Genomic DNA, 21,440 nt, shown 5'->3' with positions numbered 1-21,440 from the left:
TGTTTTAGTTATACTCACCTGAGAGAGACAAACTTGAATAACATGGTGAGGCATTTATGCTAGCGGCTTTCATATGTGGCAGCAGTCTTTCTTTGACTACTGTACCCAAGCTGGGGGGCTGTAGTCCCTGCAGCCTGATACCCAGCATGTACCTTCCCAGACCCTGTTCACTGAAGACATGTGCTAAACAGTGCTGTCTGCTAGGTGCCCTGCGGGGTCCGGGACGAACCATGAGTGCAGCTGGGTACCAAAGCAGCAAGTTTGGCATCTAAACACGTTCCAGAAACATGGAAGGCTGTAAAACTTTCTGCTAGGAGAAGGTGGGGGAACGAAGAGCCAGTATATCACAGGAACATCTCGCTCAAAAGACTACAGGCTACAGAAATTAACCCTGTCATCCTGCCGAGGATTTTGAAGTCATATTTGTAGCCTGCATGCCGGAAACCGAATTTGTGTTCAAGACAGTGCTTTCTGTTGTGTAATATCATATACAGGAACTGGATCCAGCTGCCCACCTACAAAAACAGAATAAATGCTGTATTGTTTTTACTCAGAAATGAAAATCGGAACTCCTAATTTATTACAGAAGAAATATTCAAGTTCCTATCTTTATAATATTTAAATATAGGGGGGGAAAAGCGAAGGATCCAAGTTTATGGCAGTTGTGCTGAATCTATGCAGAATAAGATTTTCTTAAAGTTTATGGCTGTTTTATTCAATTTCCATACAATTTTCCTTATCAGACGTTTGTAGCTGTATATCCCATCATTTGTTACTTACTTAAATAACATGGCAATTTTGCTAACATGTTCAGCTTTAGCATTTGTTTTCTAATTAGGAGAAAGCTTGTTTTGAGATGAAGAACCCATGGTTACACTGGTTAGCTCTGGAGTTCAGTGCAAAGCTTTCTGTATTTAAACAGTAATGCAAACTCTATAGTAACCAGTGGTCACCTGCTAACGGAGGTCTGCGTGCATAGATTCTGTCAAGGACGGCTCTCGTTAGTTGTGTCTCTGAATGTTTTTGTCTTTGCAGGTGAAAAAAGCCAAGATGCAGGAATCCAGAGAACAAAGCTTGAGGTACATAATTTTGAATTTGATTTCAGTGTGGATAATTATAAGCTTCTATTTTAGAAACTTGCATATCGTTTTATTTTTCACAAAGACAGGGCAAATATGTCACTTTTGTATTTGATATAATTTTGAGATTAAGTTCCCAATAAAAAAAAAATTAACTGGCCATTTGGTATTAAGCTTTTATAAAAGTGGCTACAGAGAGTCTTAATTGCATCATCAAGCATCCTGTTTTTCACAGAATGTGATGAGACTGTCATGTACTGCACATAACATGCATTTATTCTGGTGAGACTCAAAATATTTTAATAATATCTGTGCTGTGACTGTCAGCAAAACTATGTGGATAACTGTTTTGAGAAATTAAACCCTCTCAAACTGATAGCCTCTTCTGTTTAAAGCTATTGTATTGTACTATTTTTAGCCTCAGTAGATGCTTTCTGATGTGTATCGTATTTAGGAATTAATCACTGTTATTACATATAGTGAGAATAGCTATATTAGGGTTTATTCTGTTCCTGTGAGTAGTAGCAAATACTGTGAAGAAAGATTTCTTTTTGGAGCCTCTGACATCCCAGTGTGAGTGAGGAAGAAACACGTGTGCTGTTCATGCAAGAGTGAACATGATATATTGAAGCCCTGGATGGGGACATTAGTACATTTTTTTTTTTAAATCGAAGGGAATACTTTAACAGGAAACAGTGAGCAAACAGTGTGTGAAATTCATTATATGTCTAAAAGTTAGAAATCTGAGCTAATCACTGCAAGCTCCCTTTCTAGCCTGTATGAGGTGAGATGAACCATGTCCTAGGAGGATTTTTTCTCTCTGTTGGCTACAAAGGAGCTGAGGGCAGCAGGGGCAGGTCTGAACATGCCAGAGTGAATGGTGTCGATTCTCCTTCGGCGCGTCACCCTGCTTCAGTGCAATCACAGCTTTCTTATAGGCACCAGTAGCCTCAAGATTTGAGTGTAAACATCCTTGCATAGTATTTAAAAATAGAATGGGGGGGAGGGATAAAATTGCATTTCTAACCTGATTAAATATTCTGTTTAAATATTCTGGCTCTATTTTGATAAAACTATACATGATCTTAAGTTTGACCTATGGAATAGTTTAAAACAGTTTATTAGACCTGTTTCTCCTCAGCAACATGATTTTCAGTCAATGTCAATACTCTATTTGTCTTAGCTGGATTGTGGAAGTGGGGAGGGGAAGACCTGTACCCAGTGAGGGTCATCTCCCTTGGGAGCATTAAGCATCTCTAAGAGTCTTAACACTTTTGTGAATACAGTGTGCTCTGCTGGTCAGGCTGGTCTGCGAGATGCTCTCGGTGGTGCACGGCAGCCGTGGTGCAAGTGAGAATTTTTCTCTGGGTCGGTGAGAATTGAAAAATTGTAAATGATGGAGAGTAAGAGCACTTGGGATGGATGTGTCCCAAGAGCCACAGGTGCGTGTGTTGAGGAGCAGCAGTGAGAAAGAGAGCAGAAACATGGGCTGGTATAGTATGGTCAGAAACCTTATTTTATCTATTACATTTTCCACAGGAAGTGATCACAACGAGTGGCTCTCAAACTGCTTGCAAACTGCATGCCATTTAACAGCCACAGATTGACTATCTGTGCCACAGAAACACAGCATTTTTTACCACCAAGAGTAATAGTAGACAAATACCCCAAATCTGCATAGAAATATGTTATTTTCTTGCAAAACTCATGCTTTATTATAGAAATCTGTTCAGATGTTCAGTATTGAGAAAGATTTCCAAGGATTTTGCTTATAAAGGTTTTCAGGGGGAAAAAGCCAGGTTATGCATTTTGGTTAAGCTTCACTCCCTCTCACCAGCCAAAGGAAGGAAACTCACTTGCCTTATAACCAAACCCATGGCACTCACTAGCCAACTCCCCCCTTACCCTGTCCCAAGAAAGCTACACCTCCTGCCCCAGGGGATTATCTCCAACCCATCCTGGAGCAAGGAGCTGGACAACAGGGGCCTGTCACAGCCCGAAGGAGCAGTCCAGGGGAGGATGGAGATACCAGGGTGCTGCTGGTCGATACCACACACTCCTCGGTTTCTCCTTCCCCCCAGTCTGCAGGAGCCGAGTAAATGCCACCGTGAGTGGTATGTTGTGGCCCTGCTGTCACAGACTCCCGTGTCCACGTGAGGTTGCCTCACTGCTGGGTTTGTCCCTGAAGGCCAGTGTTGAAGCATTCTTGAACTGGGTGTCACTTCTGTACTTAAGAAATGTTCGCAGGTTACTAGATTATTTTGGATTTGTCACGCACCATTTCAGTTACATGTCAATGTTTGTGTAGAGTAGGAAGTACAGATAATTTCTTAATGAAATTGCTTTTTCCTTTTATGACTGCCTTATTGGCTTTGGTTTTATTATTGCTAGTTCTGCAACACAGCTTTTCATGAAAGTTTTGAGGCCTCTGTGTGTTATTCTGATATTCTCAGGCTACAGTTTTACAAGGTGAAGGAGCCAATATACCTGCTTATTGCTGCTGAGAGGGGGAGTTCTGCTTGTAGCTCAAGCGTGCACCAAGCATGGTGCTTGCTGGATCCCTCCATGAGCTGAGTCTATTCCGTATCCCAGCAAAAATAACTGCACGGTTTTTGTGCTGGATGAGCAAATTAAACTCTCATGGAGAGCCTGATGGGTGCCTGAGCTGATGCAGGGGAGCAGGAGGCTGTAACCAGGCGGCAGGAAAGAAGTTCAAGCTGCTAGGTCTGCAGAGCTGTCAGGGAAGCTACAGCCTTATCTTGAGAGACTAGTTGGTGAGTAAATGTGCTGGAGGTGATGACAGTTTAATGCCTAATTAGAGCTGCAAATATCTCTCGGGATCTCTGTGTGAAGTATCAAAGAGTGCAGAGCTAGTTTCTGTTAAGAGTCAGTTTGCCTTGGTTAGGAAGGTTGAACCCAGGGGTTACAATGCCAAGGATGTTAATTTAAGAATTCATAATGCTAATGATTAGCCTTTGTTTGTCCTGGCAGTCATGTGAGCAACGCAGAAGTCAGCGATCAGAAACCTGAATCTTCAAGCCTTGGTTCAAACCTTCCCATGTCCAGTGAGAGTAAGTATCTTCTGGAGTTCTGCTCCCACTGTCTTTCCTCTTTTCTTCCCCTGATCTTGTTACTTTGCTTCATCAAGCACAAGCTTTGTCTCCTCCTTGTAATCCTTAGCCTGTCCTCACTATCAGTGTAAAGTGGAAGTTGCTGTAGTGCTTACAAAGCGTTAATGCCTGATGGTAAGCAAATATCTCTTTCTAACAGATATTCTTGTGTCACTGCCTCCCAACTTGCTGCTGGTTACTGCTATGTCTTATACCTGATTTTTCTTGAGGGAAGAGGTTGAGTTGATCAATAATAATGCCTATTGTAAAAAAAAGATGTTTTATAAATCATTATCTCTACAGAGCTGGTTGGGTCTTTTGTAATAATATGCCATACACTTAATCTTAGACTCTGAACTGTATTGAATGTCTGCAGAAATTCCTTATGAAATAAATGGAAGGGAAACTGAGGCAGAAAATAAAAAGATTGCATAGTAATTGCAATTGCAATTTCTGTGGGATTGCATTTCTTGGGGGGAAAAAGTGGGCTGGAGGTTATTTCGAAAGTAGGATTCCTGTGTAGAATACCTTTGACTGTCCATACTTACAAGCGTAAATAAGCTCAACTTGATTGAAAATATGTAACGTGTAACTTTCCATTGCTAACTGATTGCATCTTTACTATTTTAATCAATGTGGTGCTTTGTAATGTTGCAGTTGCAGGAGTTACCAGAAGTTTTGGCCTGCAAAATCTGCTGCCTAACTGGATAAGTTATTTACAAATTCCAGAAGTTGCATGCAGTAATATTGTGGGTTTTCTTTTTGTTTTTACACCATTACCTAATTCTTTATATGCTATTTTAAAAATAAGAGTTCTAGAAATACCATTACTACATTACTATTCAGATGAATATTGACATTCTTAAAAAAACCAAAACAAACAAACAAAACATTTTTGCATGGGGGATGTGAGAATATCTGACAAGTGTTCAATGAAAGCCTTTAGGTGCAAAAGTTCGCAGTTTGCATTTCCTGTTGTATCCTGTGGTATCCTTGTGCTACATGGGCTTCACACCATGAGTAAAGGCAAACACTGGGGACCAGAGGGAGGTGATTCATGGAGCATTCGGAAGGTTCAGAGCGTGTGGCTGATGGTTTGTATTTCTCAGCCGCATATGCTCAGATTACATTAAGAGGAGGTTATTTAGGTAGCAGAATGCAAATGTTACAGTTAGGGCTGCCTGTGCAAACTAACTTGCTCCCCTTAGTGGATGTAGCTGATAAGAGAGTTAACTACATGATGATACGAGAGCAGCAATAAACAGTTGTCGGACTGTTCCAGACAGGAAAAGCCCGACTTGTTGCAGCACATCACTGGCATCTGGAGCAAATCCCAAGACAAAGTATGCTGCCATCCATGACCGTATTTCTTTTTGAAGGCTGTTAATTGAGTCTCACTCCAGAAGGGAGAGGGGAAGTGCAGTCTCTTGTCATGTTGTAGTGATGGATGATCCAGGCCCCTGGACCCATACAAGAGGTACACTGTTAGCCTGGATCCCCTTCTAGGCAGGGCTGGAACCTGGGTGCTTTGCCTTCTTCCAAACTGGCTTCAGATGAATAAGCTGGACCCACAGCAGCACAGCTGTGTGTGCTAAGAATTTGGGTATGGTGCTTGTAGATCCGAACTGGTAAACCCATGTACTGTGCAGATTTACAGTTACAAAAGTCATCTAGCTTGGAGATCACTGCAGCACACTGCACTATGGGGGTGGCATGTGCCAGAGGGGCTGTACAGTGCCAAATTCTGTGCCAGGGGTCCTGCACGTCCTTGCTTTCCTAGTTTGATGGACAGCTGAGTATTTATCAGGTCAGCTCATCTAAATCCAGGGCTTTTTTTTAATGGCTCTTGGTTGAGGCGTACCAACTCAAGCCCCCTTCTCCACCCAACCCAGAATGCTGTAATTAAGAACTGTGATGTATGGGGCATACTAGAGCCTTAGGCAGTGCTAAGTGAGAAGATTTTGAACATTTCCTCCTTGAATTTGCAGCCTGAGTGACTCTTACCAGTTTTAGAGTGCAATTGCTGCGGATTTATTCAAGCAGAAAAATGGAAATAGCCCGTTAAATATAACTGCCAAATTTATTTAGAGGTCATCTGAATTTGGACTCTGAGCCTGGTGCACTGCAGCTCCTCCTGTTGTCACTTGATGTGTGGGATTAAGTTTGTTGAGCTGGAGCCGCTCCTTTTTAAAGGAAAGCCAAATTGCTGGAGCCATGCTCTGGGTAGAGTATGTAGAAAAGGGAAGGGGAAGGCTTGGCAAAACAAGCATCTGATTTAGTCTCTGCTCCAGGACACAGAAAAGAAATGTTAAGCTTGGTGCAGATGAAGACCCTTTGGCATGTGCAAGGTTTTGGGCAGGGCTGAAATAAAAGTTTTGTCATGAGAATTGCAAAAGATGATGGTACCAGCTGGTAAAGAGAAAGAGCACTTACAAAGGGAGAAATAGCATTGAGTGAATCATCTACCTGCTGTGAACTGGCAAGGAAAACATTTTTGTGCTGTTTTAACAGTGCATGTTTTGAGAATTTGATTTGAAACAGATATTCAAGGCACTAAAAAACCTTTGCAAATCCTATGTCTTGGTAAAAATGTACTGTACGTGCTGATATTTAATTGTCATTATTTGTTGGGTTTGGAAATTGTCTGTGTAATTATACAAACTATTTTTTTTTTCCAGTTATGACATGCACTGATTATATCCCAAGGTCATCAAATGATTATACCTCACAAATGTATTCTGCAAAGTAAGTCGAACAATTGTTACTAAATTCTGTAACTCTTACTTCTTTCTGAAGTTATCTTTTTGCATCTTTATGCATTTTTGTAATGCTGTAAATCCCCCTTTCATATCTTCTGGCAACAGATACTCATTGCTGCGGACACTGAAGCTGGCAGAAGTCACCCTTTGGCTTCAGTGGCTGTTGTCTTATGTTCAAAAGGATAAATGAGCCACTTCAAGTAATTAGCAACATAATAGTCTTGTTGAATAATGCCCATAATATTTGAGGCGTAAACAAACTGGACATAAATGAATATAAGGGGAATATAGGATTTTCTGGTCATTTACCACGTTTGGGGATCTTAATAGTTCTTTGCATTGCAGCATAGTAGGCCTTAATCCCCCATGCTTGCTTTTGTGTGGTGTCTTTGTGTGTTCCAGTACTTTTGGCACGCACTACTATATTGTATTAGCTTTAGGATTTGGTGTTGTGAGGCATGGTAAGTGAAACTAATTGCTTGTGCCTATTGGAACGGGGAGTTTCGTCTTCCCCTCTCACCCTGCCCTCCCAGTCCTAGAATAAGCACTGGTGCTCTGGCGTCATGGAGGAGAGAGTTTCCCCTGGTGTCACTGCAAGAAACAGGCAGCATATATAAAACCAAGAGCCTGTCGTGTTGGGAAACACAAGCAGGTATTACACTAAAAGCATGTGTCAATGTGTATTGTTTCTTCTTCCTAAAGCAATTTTTTTTACATGTCTTCTAGTTTGGAGGCTGAAAGATGCATAATGTAAATAGTTCTTTTTTACTTTTGTTCTTTCTTTTTAATAAGGCCATATGCACATATCCTTTCTGTACCTGTATCGGAAACAATGAGCCCTTACCCTGGTCAGACTCAGTACCAAGCACTACAGCAGTCTCAGCCCTACACCATCTACCCCCAGACCACCCAAACCTACGGACTACCTCCTTTCGGTAAGAAGTAACTTTTCAAAGACTTCTCAGTGCCTGCAGTTGTTGTCTTATGTCTCATTAAAAAGCCAATGTTAATCTTAACCAGGTTTGTTGGAGAGAAGAGTTTGTAGGAGAGCACATGTCTAACTTAAATTGTAGATTGGTATCTACATACTGATGGGTCTTCATATTATAAAATAATATTTCTTACAAAGCTGTTTTCCTGGCCATTAATTTGGATGTCTCCCCATGAAGGTTGCCAGATGGTTCTTAGTTTGGATCATAATTTTCTCCAATTGTGGTATAGCTGTGTTTGTGCAGTTTCCTTGTCAGTGAAGTCACACGAGACTCCATACTGCAGCATCTTTGCTGAAGGTCTTTTCCTTTCCTTTTTGCTGGCCAGGATTAAGACTTCTTTGTTATTTCATCTTTCACCAAATGTAGATTTCATGCTAAGATGTCTCCAAGTTTACTAGGCAAGTAAGTTTGCTTAAGTTGCTCTAATACTTGAGCCCTCAATTAGCCATTCCAGTTTTTGCAAATGCTTGAAGGATAAGAGTCCTGTCGTAACTGAGCAGCTAAAGCTCGATGACAGGGTTTGGGCTATTCACCCTGTGCTTTCTTTATAGTGCATGCAGGGAGAGATGTACCTCTGGGGTGTTCGCCTGTTTTAGAAGATAATGGCCATCTTGTGATGTATAACGGGAGTTCAGGATGAGTAGTACAGACAGAAAACATCTAATTTGTGGGTGGGTTAGCTAGTGAAAGGAGCTGCCTGGTCTTTCCTTGTACTTTGTATATTAAGGTGTCAGGCACTGGGGAAGAAACCACACGACTGATTATCCCCCGCATGTATGAAATTTTATGACTGGTTATTAAAAATTCACATTTTAACTTCTCCTTTCATTTTTGATGCTGCCCTGCATGGTTTCGTATGTAAATATTGTATATTGTTGCCAGCTCTCAAAAGCGTATGGTGGCGGAGGCTGTTTTGTCCCTCAGCACCTAGCTCCAGCGAGAGGGGAGAGCATTTCCCTTCCATGCGGGTAACTTGGGGGAGCACCACGTTTGCTGTCGGTGAGCTGCGCAGCTGCGGGATAGCCATGAAGTGTCTGTCTCAGGGGCTTGCGGTCGTGCTGCATAACTAAATGGAGAGAGCCCTTTACAGGTCTATCTGTAGTGCTAAAATCTTAGTATCTTGAAGTGTAAAAGGATGAGTTTTTCCTTAGCTGAAGAACTAGATGTCTTTGAATAAAATCAACAACACTACGGCTTTTGTTAGCTGCTGACAGAGCGAAGACTTTTATATAAATTACAAAACAATTGATTCGTCGTGGTATTTTTGAAAGATGGTGTACAGATGATACAACTAGGCTCAGTTTTATTAGACATAAGTTACATTACTAATTCTGTTTAAAGTAATATGGCACAAATTGTTATCTTTATGAGAAAGGTCAATATGTAAAACAAATCTACATACCTTTCTTCCTTTTTTCTTTCATGTGTATACAGCTAGGATTCATGAAAAGGAGTTTTCTTGTGGTTGAGGGATCCTTAGGAAGAACATGATGGTTTTGTCACTGGGATGCAAGGGTTTGATCAAACAGTATCTCCCAAATCTCATTTGCCCTGTATTAATGCTGAGATACATTGTTCTGACTGATCACTTGAATACCATAAAGTGGGAGCTTTGCAGGGTGTAAGTGTTGGGCTGTTTTATTAGCAACTTAGGGCTGTTTTATTAGCAACTCAAGGCCTTCAGGAGAATAGGGTCATTTGGGTGACTGTTGGTATTTCCTGCTTCTGCATTTCTAGCTCAGCCCCTGCCAGTAAGGTTCAAGTATGACTGCCGTTTCAGAGATTTTTAAAAACAACCAACCCTCCCCACCTCCTGGCATGACGGTGATCTCAGGATTTCTAGTGGGCGAGGACCTAGTTGTCTCTGTGTTTCGTGTCCTGGGGAGCCGCAGGTCTCCCCCTGTTGTGTTTTCTGAGCTTCCTTCACTCCTCCAGGAGAGTTTTTCCCTGGAAAGCTGAATCAGTGCAGGGAGGTCTGATGCTGTGTCCGTACCCAGGTCTTCAGCTGCCAGTTTGTCTGCTATTTTTCTAAACACTCTGCTCCTTGTCTTTTTCTCCAGTTGTAGTGTTGGGTGTTGTCACAACAGTCTGCTACCTACAAACCGTGCCCGACCCCATGTTACAGTTGCTGGAATGTGCTTGCCTTCCCTGGGTGCCTGCACTTTGGTTTCAGTGCCTCCTTGCACTGGTTTTTGCTATATCTGAACAGTGGCAAGTGGTTTTCTTTACTTCGTTTATTTGGTGTTTATTGATAGTTCGTTGTGAATGGTGCACTGAGGCTGCTTTGTATGTTCTTAGGTATTTTACTGTGGTGTGTTTTTTTTTTTTTAAAGGCAAATATGTGTAAATATGTGGAATGCTCCCTTGAAGTGTTAGGCCAAGATGTTTAAAAAAGTGTTTTAGACTTATCTCTATATTTTCTGGGGGGAGGGAGGATGTAGGGGGTTTTTTTAGGTTTTGTGTGTGTGTCATGTTTTGTTGATGGTAGTGGTGGTGGCTGTATTTGGGGGGATGTGTGTGTTTGGTTTTTTTTAATCCAAAGGCACTGGAATTTGGGGGTACTTAACTGCTTCAGTGTTACACTCTAAACGTAACAGTAGAAATTCTTCTGAAGACCAAGGCAAGAGATCAGCATTTTCTGTTGACTTCATAGGAACTTTTGCTGTTAAAAATCTTTTGAAATGTGATCAGTTACTGAAATGTCTTGGTATGGATTTTGAGGTCTATTATTAAATACCTGAATTTTTAGTCTGAATTTAAGTGTTAGGAAGATGTTAAAAGTCTTATTTCCAGTAATGGAAATCATACTGGAGTGGTACCTGCTCGATCATACTGACCTTGCATGGTGTGATGGACAGGTGGAGGGTAAAGGACTGAACATGCACAGTGCAAGGAAATTCTACAAATTGTTTCTGCTCACAAGACCTCCATTGAGCAGGTGAGGACTTGGCCAGCTTGGTCAGATGTTTTACCAGCATCAAAGGGCCTGTTCCACAGGTTTGCATGACTTTCTACTGTGTATTTGTTTCTACGCCAAAAAGAAGGCATCATGGATTATCTAACCGGAACAAAGCAAATGTATTTTAAGTATGAAATTCAAGCAAGCTGACAAACACAAGCATAGTCTTGAGATGACTCAGGTCAGGATGCTGCTTTCAGAGAAAAGATGGCCTATGCTCTTGCCAGTTTGTCACCTCTCCTTGGGCGGTAATACTTTTTTGGTGGTGTTTAGTGCATTGTTCTGCATAGGACATACTTGTGGTCTGGAAAGATTTTGTTAAAGAAGCATTAAAATAAGAGTAGTGACATACAAGGTGCGTATGTGTGGCTGTAAGTTGGTGTTAGAAACACTGTGGATGTGATGGTTTACATTAACTCAAGAAAAACCTACAAGTGATGGACTACCCTGTGTGGGGCCTTTCCACATACGCAGGCGTGTCCTGTGGCATTCTTCTGCCCCAGCTGTGGTGCTGCCCTTGGACGTGGAGGGGGTCTTGTTCCCCCTCGCCCAGCTTCCTCTCTGTCACCCTCAAGGCTGTGCCAGTGTATAAATGCTGCCGTGCAGAACAAGAGGGAAGGACGTGTGCCACCAGGCCAAGAGTGTGCCTTGCTGTATGGAAAGTAGAACATGTCTATACTGGGAGATGACAAAGAGACAGTCATGGAAAGCAGGGGCTGAAAGATGCCTTAACACACATCCTGAGTCAGCTCCTGCGCTCGCATTCAGCCAACCCTGTGAACACCTCTGACGTGTGTGTCTGGCCTGGTGTTACACTCCTCATGTGATAATTATCCTACAGCATTCAGAGTTGGTTTGTCACGGTTATTGGGCACTTCTGTGTGTCCTGTGACCATCTCATTATATTGCTGTCTGCTCCTTGTCCATCTGTCTTGCGCTGTAAGGAACTGTTACTGTCCCATCTAAAAACTACACACCCTTTTCAGACTAAACAAATACAGCTATTCCCACTCTCCTTACAGGATCTGTTTCCCATATGTTTTATTCTGGAGTTTCTGCAATATATCTACAGTCTTTCTTAAATCAGTCTTTCCCTTTTGTTTGCTAATTATCATGGTTCTCGAGGTTTGAAACAGTAACGAAGACGCAACTTGAGAGTTGAAGAATCAAAACCCTGGTGTGGCTGTACAGATAGGTGAATGACTTAATTTGACTCATAGGTGACAGTTTGAGATCAGGTATGTAAATAAATCAAAGAGCCGTTGCGGAATTTAATTCTGATAAAGCTGCAGCATGGAGCGAGCTCTTGGAGGTGCTGCTCTTGGCCAGCTCTATAGAGTCTCCCGTGTCTTCTGGGTAAGAGACTTGGAGCTCGTAGCCCGTGGCTCATCCTGCTACAGTAGGTGAAAGGCTGCAGATGGCTTTCGCAGCCTTGGTACAGTTTTTTGGGGGTTTAAGGAGGGTGCTCTTTCTGCTGTCCCTGAACTTTGTGTCTAGCTCCAAACGTCCTTTGTCCCTCTGCTTTGCACACTCCTGCTTGTTTTTAAGTAGATCCTGTCAACCGATTCCTGCTTTCTAACCAGGGCCAGGGAGAAATGCCTTTGACTTTGGCTGTACGTCTGGAAACACTTAATCAAAAGCCTGAAGAGCCCTGAAGAACCAGGCCTGAGCTGAGCTACTTCAGTCGGATGCTGTTTTCACCACTGTCAGTGCAGTAGACTAGATGTTAACATGGCACCTGAGCTGAAACCACACTGCCTATGTGTGCCTTGTACAGATGAATTACAGTCACTTTGCTGTCTCTCTGCTTTGCCCAGTGTTGTTACAAATGCTTTCCAGAATGGCAGGAAATGTAGAAGAAACATTTAGATGGTTTTTTTCCCCTTTTTTTCTGAGTTCTATATTCACTGTTGTCAGTCTATGAAAATTACTGAGTTGTGGGTTGTTTTAAAATATTCAACCCAAAGCCCAGTGAAGTAGTGGAAGCATTGACCTTGACCTTAATATATACCAACTTCAGCCTCGCTATGTAATAGCTGAGGTCATTTGCAGTGCTGTGCAACTCAGCCCAAACATCAGAGGGATTAGCAGTTCCTTTATACCGACGTGGCAGTGAATCTTACTGTGACACTAACAGATTTTTAGTTGAAAGCTTTGGAAATTGGTCTTGTTGGTGCTATTAATTTTCTCTTTTTCAGCCAGTTTTGTCAGCAGCTCTAAGCCGTGCACAGCCTGACAGTCAGCACTCACTGTTGCAGAAATTAAAGATTTTCCATGTGTGATTTGTTACTTGCTTTTGTGACAAGCAAAAATCTTAATCTGAGGTAGCAGCATGCCGTTTGGTCCCAGCATATTTGTTTGTAACTGGTCCAATTTATCTGATTCAGGTGCACTGTGGCCAGGTATGAAACCTGAAAGTGGTTTAATTCAGACTCCATCTACAAGTCAGCACAGTGTTCTTACCTGCACTACAGGGTTAACCACAAGCCAGCCCAGCCCAGCACATTATTCTTATTGCATTGAAGGTAACTTGGCATGGTTTTTATCTGCATCTCTCTCCACCTAATTGAGTCCAGATACCACAAATACAGAGGCTTGCACGTTTGTTCTTGGTTTGTGCATGCTTCTTTATGCTTTGTCTCTTGTCTCTTTGTGCGTGTGTATGTGTTTGGTTGGGTATTTGCTACATACCTCTGTATGCACCAGGCTGGCTTGTTGGTGCCATGCTGATGGACTTAACAGGGTGAAGAGCAAATGGGAAGGGAAGAGGAGACTAAATGTTGTATTCTTGCATGCCTTTACTGGGAATGCTCTTGCAGCTCAAGCTCTTTGTTGGTGGTCTTTAGCTTGATGTCAGGAAATACGCTGACATTGGAGGTTTTTTTTTTTTAATACACACACACACACACACACACACAGAGAGCTTGGTAGATCTGCTAGAAAGTGAATTTCTCAGTACAGAACTAGCCTAAAAATATTCCAACTGCTGGAAATGCCACATCTAAGAAGCCAGGTGCTGAATTTCACCAGCTTCCAAAGCAATTTTTAGGAGTAAATGTGCCAATTAGCTGAATAATGGAATATTGTTGTTTATGGCAAATATGTGCAAATTGATACTTTTTTGCTAGGCAGGATTTTTGCCATTTATGTTTGGGTAATGAATTGTGAAAATTTGTCTCTTTCTCTTTCGTTTTTAAAAAGCATTTCAGGAATTCTTAATCTATTTCTTGTGTGTACTTTCATAGAATAATTCAGGGACTTCAGGAGATCTTTAGTTCAGTCTCTTGCTCAAGGAAGAGTTGAATTCAGAACTAGGTTACTCAGGGCTTTATCTAGTTGGGTCTCAAAAACCTCTGAGGATGGAGATCTCACAAATTCCAGTGCCTGACTGTCATCATGGTGAAACTTTTTTTCTTTTGTCAAGTCAGAGCGTCCCCTCTTTCACATTGTGACTATTTCTCTCCTTCTCCTGGTGTGCACCTGCAAAAAGAGCCTGGCTCTGTCGTCTTGATAACCTCTGTGCAGGTACCAGCAGGCTGCTGTCAGGTCCCCGAAGCCATCTCTTCTCCAGGCTGGACAGTCCCACTCCCTGCGGCTGCCCCTCGCAGGGCACACGCTCCAGCTCCCTGACTCTTTTGGTGGCTCTTCGCCCGCTGAATTTTATCAATGTTTCTTGTGCTTGAGGCTTCAGACTGAATGCCGTATCCAGATGTGGTCTAATGAGTGCCAAGTAAAGGGGAATAACTCTTAAAATTAGCAATAAGTGGGTTTTAGCATCTTTCACTGGTAGGAAGGCCATGCGCTGTGTCATGGTACTTGCTCAGCTTGCGTCATCGTGACAGTAGATGGCCCAGCGTAATGTTTATCCTTAATTTACTTTTCACTTGTTTACTTGTTCATAACATGAGCAATACAACACTGGAAATACTACCTTCCTTCAAACATAACTCTCGTCCAGGTACTCCCACGGGCAGAATGAATTATAATGTTTTATAGCACCAGCTTTAATTGCCAAGGGTCAGAAATGGTTCTGTATAACCTGACCCCTGGCAGGTTTGCCAGGGATGTGCCACGCCGAGCAAGTGAATCCCTGGGGATCAATGGGGTGACAGAGCCACTGTCAGGCCTCGCTCCGCAGAAGGATTTTAAAACATTTGATCCGTGCTGCTGTGAGAATGTGTGATTTGAGGACAGTTTCCCTTCAGGCTGCCCTTTGAAAGTGTGAAAAAGTCATCTGAATTGTGTAAATGCTATCACTTTTCAGAAAAACTTTTTGGAAACTGGCAGGAAACTCTTCCTTTTTTGGATTTGCTGTTTCCTTTTCATCAAATTCGCAAACAGCCCGCTGAGGGGTCAGCTCAGCTAATTTGGGCTGGTGCAAGGGAGGTGGTAGAGCAGGAGCTGGAAGGATGGACGAAGTTGCTTTGTTAGAAATCTCTTGAAAATCTATCTTTTCTCTCCAATCAAAATAGTAGGGTGATATACAGTTGTACAATGCTGCTGTCCCACCGGAGGTGTATTTCAGTGCGTGGATGTGGTTTAGTCTGCAGATGTTGGACGGAAGTAATGTGATATTTGAACCCTGGTAAATGGTCAGATGCACTTAGTGACTGAGAATTTTGCTTTTTGTACTGACCTGAGCTATGGCCATGGTGGTATGTCACAGAGGCGCTTGGAAGCTCTAGGAGAAATGTGGGTCGCATGGCTGCTTCTTGCCTCGCCTCTTCCTTCCCTGTAAGAGCAAAGCGGCTAAGTGAGACATAAAATGCATTAATTGCAATTTCCCTTCCCAGCACATGAAGCAGGTTGAAACATCTTGGAAAATGACTGATGCAAAACTGAGTGGGATGAATAAGGCAGGGGAAGTAGGGTTATAAGGTCTGAGGATGAGGTCAGGAAGTGGGGGAGAAAGAGAGGAGAAGAGAAAAAGAGTCATGGCAGCTTCAAGGCAATACTTGTGTTTGCTGGTCTTCTAAACCTGAAACCATGAAGTGGTCCCTTTTGGTACACCTGTGCCAAACATTTTTGTATGTTTTTGGCCCATTCACAGGTAAAAGGGACTGACCCACAGCGCAAAAAGAATTGGTTAATCTGTGTAGTGGGAGCTGTTTATAAAGATCTGATGTGTAACACTGTATAGATAAAGGGTAATTAAAAAATAAATTTTGGAAGGAGACCAGAGTTAAGATAAACAATGAAGTTCATATGAGGGAATCTGTGTTTTTACCAGAATCCCAGCACTTGGAATATTTTTTCTATGATTTCTTAACTTCTATCTCAGTGGAGAAGCAGCCTCTTCAGAGCACTACAGATGAGAATTGCTTTCTGTTTGCTCTCTGTGGTAATCTTGAGAGAGGTGGTAGAATAATCTGTCTTCTAGATAGTTCATCTCCTCCAGCTTTATGGCAGGTTTGTTCTGCGTTAGCGAGGATCTTTTCTGGCTTCTTCGCAGTGCCCTAGGAAGTGACTTTTTTCGTAAGGTAATAACAGCCTTGATCATTTCTGTAACATGTATAGATGGAAGGAGTTCTATTTGGAAACTAACCCCTGTTCTCTAGCAGTTGCTTATGAGGAGTATCTGTGATGAGTAACTTACTCTCAGAGCTGTGCTTCTAATAGCTGCAGAGCTACTGTAGGTACTTAAGTATCTTCATTACCATTATTGCTGCTCAGTGCAGCCTTTTTCCCTTTTTCTAAATGTTCTCCCCCTAAAATTCTCTCCCATCTGTTTTTGAACACTGCTGCTCCTATCTATGAGGGGATTCCCAGGGGCTAATTACTTACCTTCATTTCTGCTTCCGCAGAGAAGCCACCCTTCACATTTCTCACCTCTTGTAAATACTTTGTATTTCTGCACCTCTTTTAAGTTATATTTCTTTTGTTTTTCATCTTTTTTGAGGCATATTTTGGATCCATTCCTCTTTCCAGGAGCTGTTCACCAGGTAGTATCTGTGCTTTGCCATAACACAACATACATTGATTAAGAGTTCATGGTACGATCTGTTTCCCTGGGGTAGAAAGACTGAAGCCTTCAGAAACTTGAGTTTGGTCTTGGGGTGAATTCTGCATGGGTGTTATTTGCATAAAGTGAGGGCTTTTCTCAGAGTGATGGTAAAGTAGGTGGTACTGTGGATTTCTGCAAGTCTTTTCATAAGCATGTAAAAGTGATTTTTGGTTTTATTTGTGTGCAGAGAAAGAAGGTTTAGCAAAAGAAAATATTTCTTAGTGGCACCTGGTTTAGTACATCCTGATTTTGTTCATGCTGATTTCATCATTTGTTTTCACTAACCCTTGAGTGTCCCAAAACACCATGTGGAGTAACGTTTAATGGAGTGGCCCTGTGGCTATAAAACCACAAAATCTGCTAAATGACTGGTGTTCCCAGAAAGTGCCCTAGCAGCCTCTTTTGTGTTTTGGAAGAACCGAATGCAGTGACATGAAGGCTATTAAACATCTTAAAATTCATACTAACAACTATATGTCTTTAATAATTTGTCCTACAAACTGTTGACAAATTATTTCAGAAAGTCTCATCCAAAAAACAGTTGTAGTCTCACAGGGATGCAGGGAGATCTCTTCGCTTTCTCGAGTGGGAAGCACCCTTTTTATACTATTTGAAATATTTTTACTATTTCCTTAATTTTTTTAAATCTGATTAGACTAAACATGCTAAGTTCAGAACTGATTTAACACATTCATATCCATTTTACTGATTTATTCTGATTAATTTTCAATGGCTAATAATTGAACATCAGAAAGTGATTGTTATCTTCTCAAAACTTCTAGTAAAGATGAGAAACCATTTTAATTATACTCCAGTTGCTTAGCAGCCATGGAGGGAAAAGGTTTCTGAAACATTTGAAAGTACTGTTTTTAAAGATATGCTAGCTCTCCTTCCCTGTAAGCCCAGTTGAATTGTAACTGGTTTCAAAATACACCCCAACTCTTTTTTGGTTGTTACCAGCAGAGTACTGCTGGAAGCACAAATGCTTGCACATAAGGCTAGGAAGTACTTATTTCACAACTTGGATTGGTCTTGTCTCTTGTGCTTTTCTAGAAGCATTTAATGCAGTAATTCTTAATTTTACAGCATCAACTACCAATGCCAGTCCAGTCTCTACATCCTCAACTGTTGTCAATATTTCCACTTCAGCAGTAGCCAGCATCTCACAGGTAAAACGTCTTCCTTGTTATATTTATGTGCAGCGTCTCCTTCACCTTTGTTTAGCACATTACTCAAAACTAACCAAGGAAGGCCAAATATTTGCATCACTTCAAATGGAGCACAATGGGTACTAGAGTTATAGGGCTCAGTATGTAACTCAAAGTCTGTCTCTTTGACCATGATGCTTTTCCCTTTGGCCTTCACAGCAAACTTACTTCATCTGTTCAAAGCTGTTTCCTTGTCTGCAGATTGTGTGGTGAATCTTAAACAGGGCACTGAGATGTGTGCAAGAGAGACAGTGGAGAAGAAACAATAGAACTATTTTGAGAACGAAACCTACAGGGAGGATTATAGGTGAATGTTTTTTGAATGCCTTTGTTCTCCCTCAGCAAGAAAAGGAAAATAGGTTGTACACAAACAAACCAAACAAAAAACCCCCAGTAAAGTAGGAGATGCATTCTGATGGTGCTAGAATAAAACAAAGTCAAAAAGCCCTGCAGCGAGCACAGAGCCCTTCCCCCTGACTGTGACCTGCTGTGGGTAATACGTAGCACTGTCAGCGGTTAACTGCCATTCTGAATATTTAGATATACAAAGGAACCCTTCAATGTCACGACCTTGCAGAAAGGTAATATAGGAAGTGTGGAAAATGCAATGGAGGCACAAAAATCCTTGTATGCTTATGCTGTTGCTTTTTAAGGTTCTTACATTAACATAAACTTGCTTGGAGCTGTAAGGGGAAAAAAAGATTTTCTTTTAGTAGTGCAGACCAAGGTATCTGGTTCACAAATCCAGGTTGCTGTTTGAGGGAATCGGGAGCGCACAGTGTGCCTGAAGACTGTGACGTGACATTTGGGGTGGCTGTTTTCTTTGCTATCAGTAGCAGAAATTAAAATCCTCAAGCACAGCTTCAGGTGCTCAGTGATCTCCTCCTAAATGAGTAAATAGTCTTCATAAATGGCTGTCTTTCATCACAGCATGCAAAATAATTGCTTGCTGAAGTCAGGACATGAGTAAAGGCAGTTTATCCTATAGCTCTTGTGGCTGGGATTGCACCCTCAGCCAGTGCCAAGAACACTTTCTGTCACTGTCAGTACATCGGTATCAGAAAGCAAAATGCAAGGCAAAACCACGAATTCCAGAACACAGACAGTGTGGACTGATGCCGTGGGATCCACTCGAATACTCTCCTGTTACTGTCACACCTTTCGTAATGAATTCATTTTTGAAGAAACTGGAGGCAGGAGTGGCCCTGTGATTGCTGGCCTCCTGTATGCAGAACCTGCTTGTGCAGGCCATTGGGAAGTCAGGTCTCTCAACCCTTTTTTGGGATGTCTTACATATGCAGAAAGAAATAGCATGAAGTCAGACTGTGCTTTTTCTGGGATCTCTCTTTGACAGGCATATTCTAGCATAAAGGTCATCTTAATATAGAATGTTTTCTGAAAGAAGTGTCCTATCATAACCGATCCTTTCCTCTAACAGGAATATCCTACGTACACGATCCTTGGCCAAAGTCAGTACCAGACGTGTTACCCGAGTTCTGGCTTTGGAGTTGTCACACCAGCAGACAGCAACACGGAGAGTACTGCATTAGCAACAACTACGTATCCAACCGAAAAACCAAACGCCATGGTGCCTACGCGGACGGTGCAGAGACATTCCTCCGGTAATGGTTGGATCTTTAACAGGGTGGCTGCAAAATACCTCTGATAAATAGTACAGTGTGCAGACATGGGGAAAACTTTTTTCCAAAAGGTAATCGCAGCACCTTTGTGTGCTGGCCTGGACAGGACATTTGCCTTCCATTGTCAGACTGGTCTCACTGGTGTGCGGAGTATTATGGTGGGCCAGCCAAACTTACATATTGGAAGTTTTATACCGCTGCAATTCAGGAGACATCTACCACATGCTCTGAATGCTGGAGGGAGAAGGAATTCCAGGGGTGACTTGAAGAGTTGCCACAGCAGCCTCCTGGGGACCGTTGGTTCTGTCATGCGTTGGGGCTGGGTGTTCGCTTGGGCTATAGGGCAGTTGATGATATCCAGTCACAATAGTTCATGCTGGCTCTTTGCCTCCCGCAGCCAGGTAGTCAGATTACCTGACAGCCATGACATAGCTGCCAGTCCCAGTCCCAGCTCTGCTCCGGGGCTGCTCGTGCATTTTAAGAGCTGTAGTTTGGCCATCACCTCTCGATGAGTTGGTCTCTGATGTGCCCAGGAGTACATCCTTTCCTTTCTTCTGCTTCATCGTGTAAACCGTTTTTGAAATGACAGCTGTTCTGCTGGGCTTTGTACGTGTGCAGATCTGCATCTACATAGCATTAAGTTACCTGGCACTTGTCAGGGGAGAAGATTTTAGCTCGTAAGAGAAGAGATGTAGAAAGTGGATTGAAAAGGTTTAATTGACTATTCTAGAGAAGTCCCATCTTTTGCTGGCCTTTTCCCCTAGTGCCGTATCATGTACCAACTGCAGTGGTGTTGACTAAAATTTCCTCACCAAAAATACAGTTTTCTAAACTTAACAAGGACAAAAGCAAAGACTTAGAGCTTCTTCCAGTGCCTTACACAAGGAGTTATGAGATTCCTCCTGTGTTGTTGAACAGTTTTAAATTGAAATCTGCTGCCTGTTGCAGATTGGTAGGCTGGAAAAAAAATACAGATTCTGTTCATTTTTGTTGGTGTCCTGGGTCTGGCCAGGGTGGAGTTAACTTTCTTCAAAGCAGCTCTGCTAGTGCTGTGTTTTGGATTTGTGGCTAAAGCAGTGTTGATAACACACCAGTGTTTTGGCTACTGCTGAACAATGCTGTACAGTGTCAAGGCTTTCTCCCCTCCACACCCCCCTCCAGCAAGCAGGCTTGGGGTGGACAAGAACCGGGATGGTGACACAGCTGGGACAGCTGACCTGAGCTGACTAAAGGGATATCCCATATTATATAATGTCATGTTAGGCAATAAAAACTGAAGTAGAGGAAGAAGGGGAGGCTGGGGTTTAGCTTCCAAAGTGGCTCTTGCTTGGAGATTGGCTGGGCATCAGCCTGCTTGTGGGAGGTGGTGAGTGATTGCCTTTGCAGCACTTTGCCTTCTCCATCTTCCCCAAGTCCATCAGTAGTACCTGAGCTCTGTCAAGCCCCCAAACTCACTTAAGCAACCTGAAAGGAGGGATGGGTGGCTGCCAGTGAGCAAAGCATACAAATGGATAGTCTTGAACTCAGTGAAGTTCCAGACCTATCTCACCTTTGCCTTATAGATGCTACAGATAGGGGATGACAGACACCACGCTGTGATGTTGTAAATCAAGGAGCATGGTGATTCAAGCAGTTTCCGTCTTTCAGGAAGCAGTTGCCCTCTAGTTGGGGTGAGCAACAGCAGATTTA

The 21,440-nt window shown here is 42.4% G+C and overlaps 1 protein-coding gene across 10 annotated transcripts in view; it reads left to right on the top strand.

Moving 5' to 3' along the window:
- EYA3 (EYA transcriptional coactivator and phosphatase 3) overlaps nt 1-21,440 on the top strand; it is a 60,870-nt gene that overhangs the window by 25,460 nt on the left and 13,970 nt on the right. For 4 of the 10 annotated variants that reach the window (XM_075173783.1, XM_075173785.1, XM_075173784.1 and 1 more), the window contains 7 exons: nt 1,036-1,079; nt 4,071-4,150; nt 6,868-6,934; nt 7,741-7,883; nt 13,287-13,424; nt 17,990-18,072; nt 19,550-19,733. In XM_075173783.1, the coding sequence (XP_075029884.1) occupies nt 1,036-1,079; nt 4,071-4,150; nt 6,868-6,934; nt 7,741-7,883; nt 13,287-13,424; nt 17,990-18,072; nt 19,550-19,733 (739 nt within the window). Of the gene's footprint in view, nt 1-1,035; nt 1,080-4,068; nt 4,151-4,846; nt 4,939-6,867; nt 6,935-7,740; nt 7,884-13,286; nt 13,425-17,971; nt 18,073-19,549; nt 19,734-21,440 lie in introns of those variants that run through there. The other 6 variants (XM_075173788.1, XM_075173789.1, XM_075173787.1 and 3 more) reach the window with 4 other exon arrangements.

Source organism: Calonectris borealis, chromosome 25 (assembly GCF_964195595.1).
Source record: "Calonectris borealis chromosome 25, bCalBor7.hap1.2, whole genome shotgun sequence".
NCBI lineage: Eukaryota > Metazoa > Chordata > Aves > Procellariiformes > Procellariidae > Calonectris > Calonectris borealis.
The sequence above is the reverse complement of the archived record's forward strand: the minus strand, read 5'-3'. Positions and strand labels throughout refer to the sequence as shown.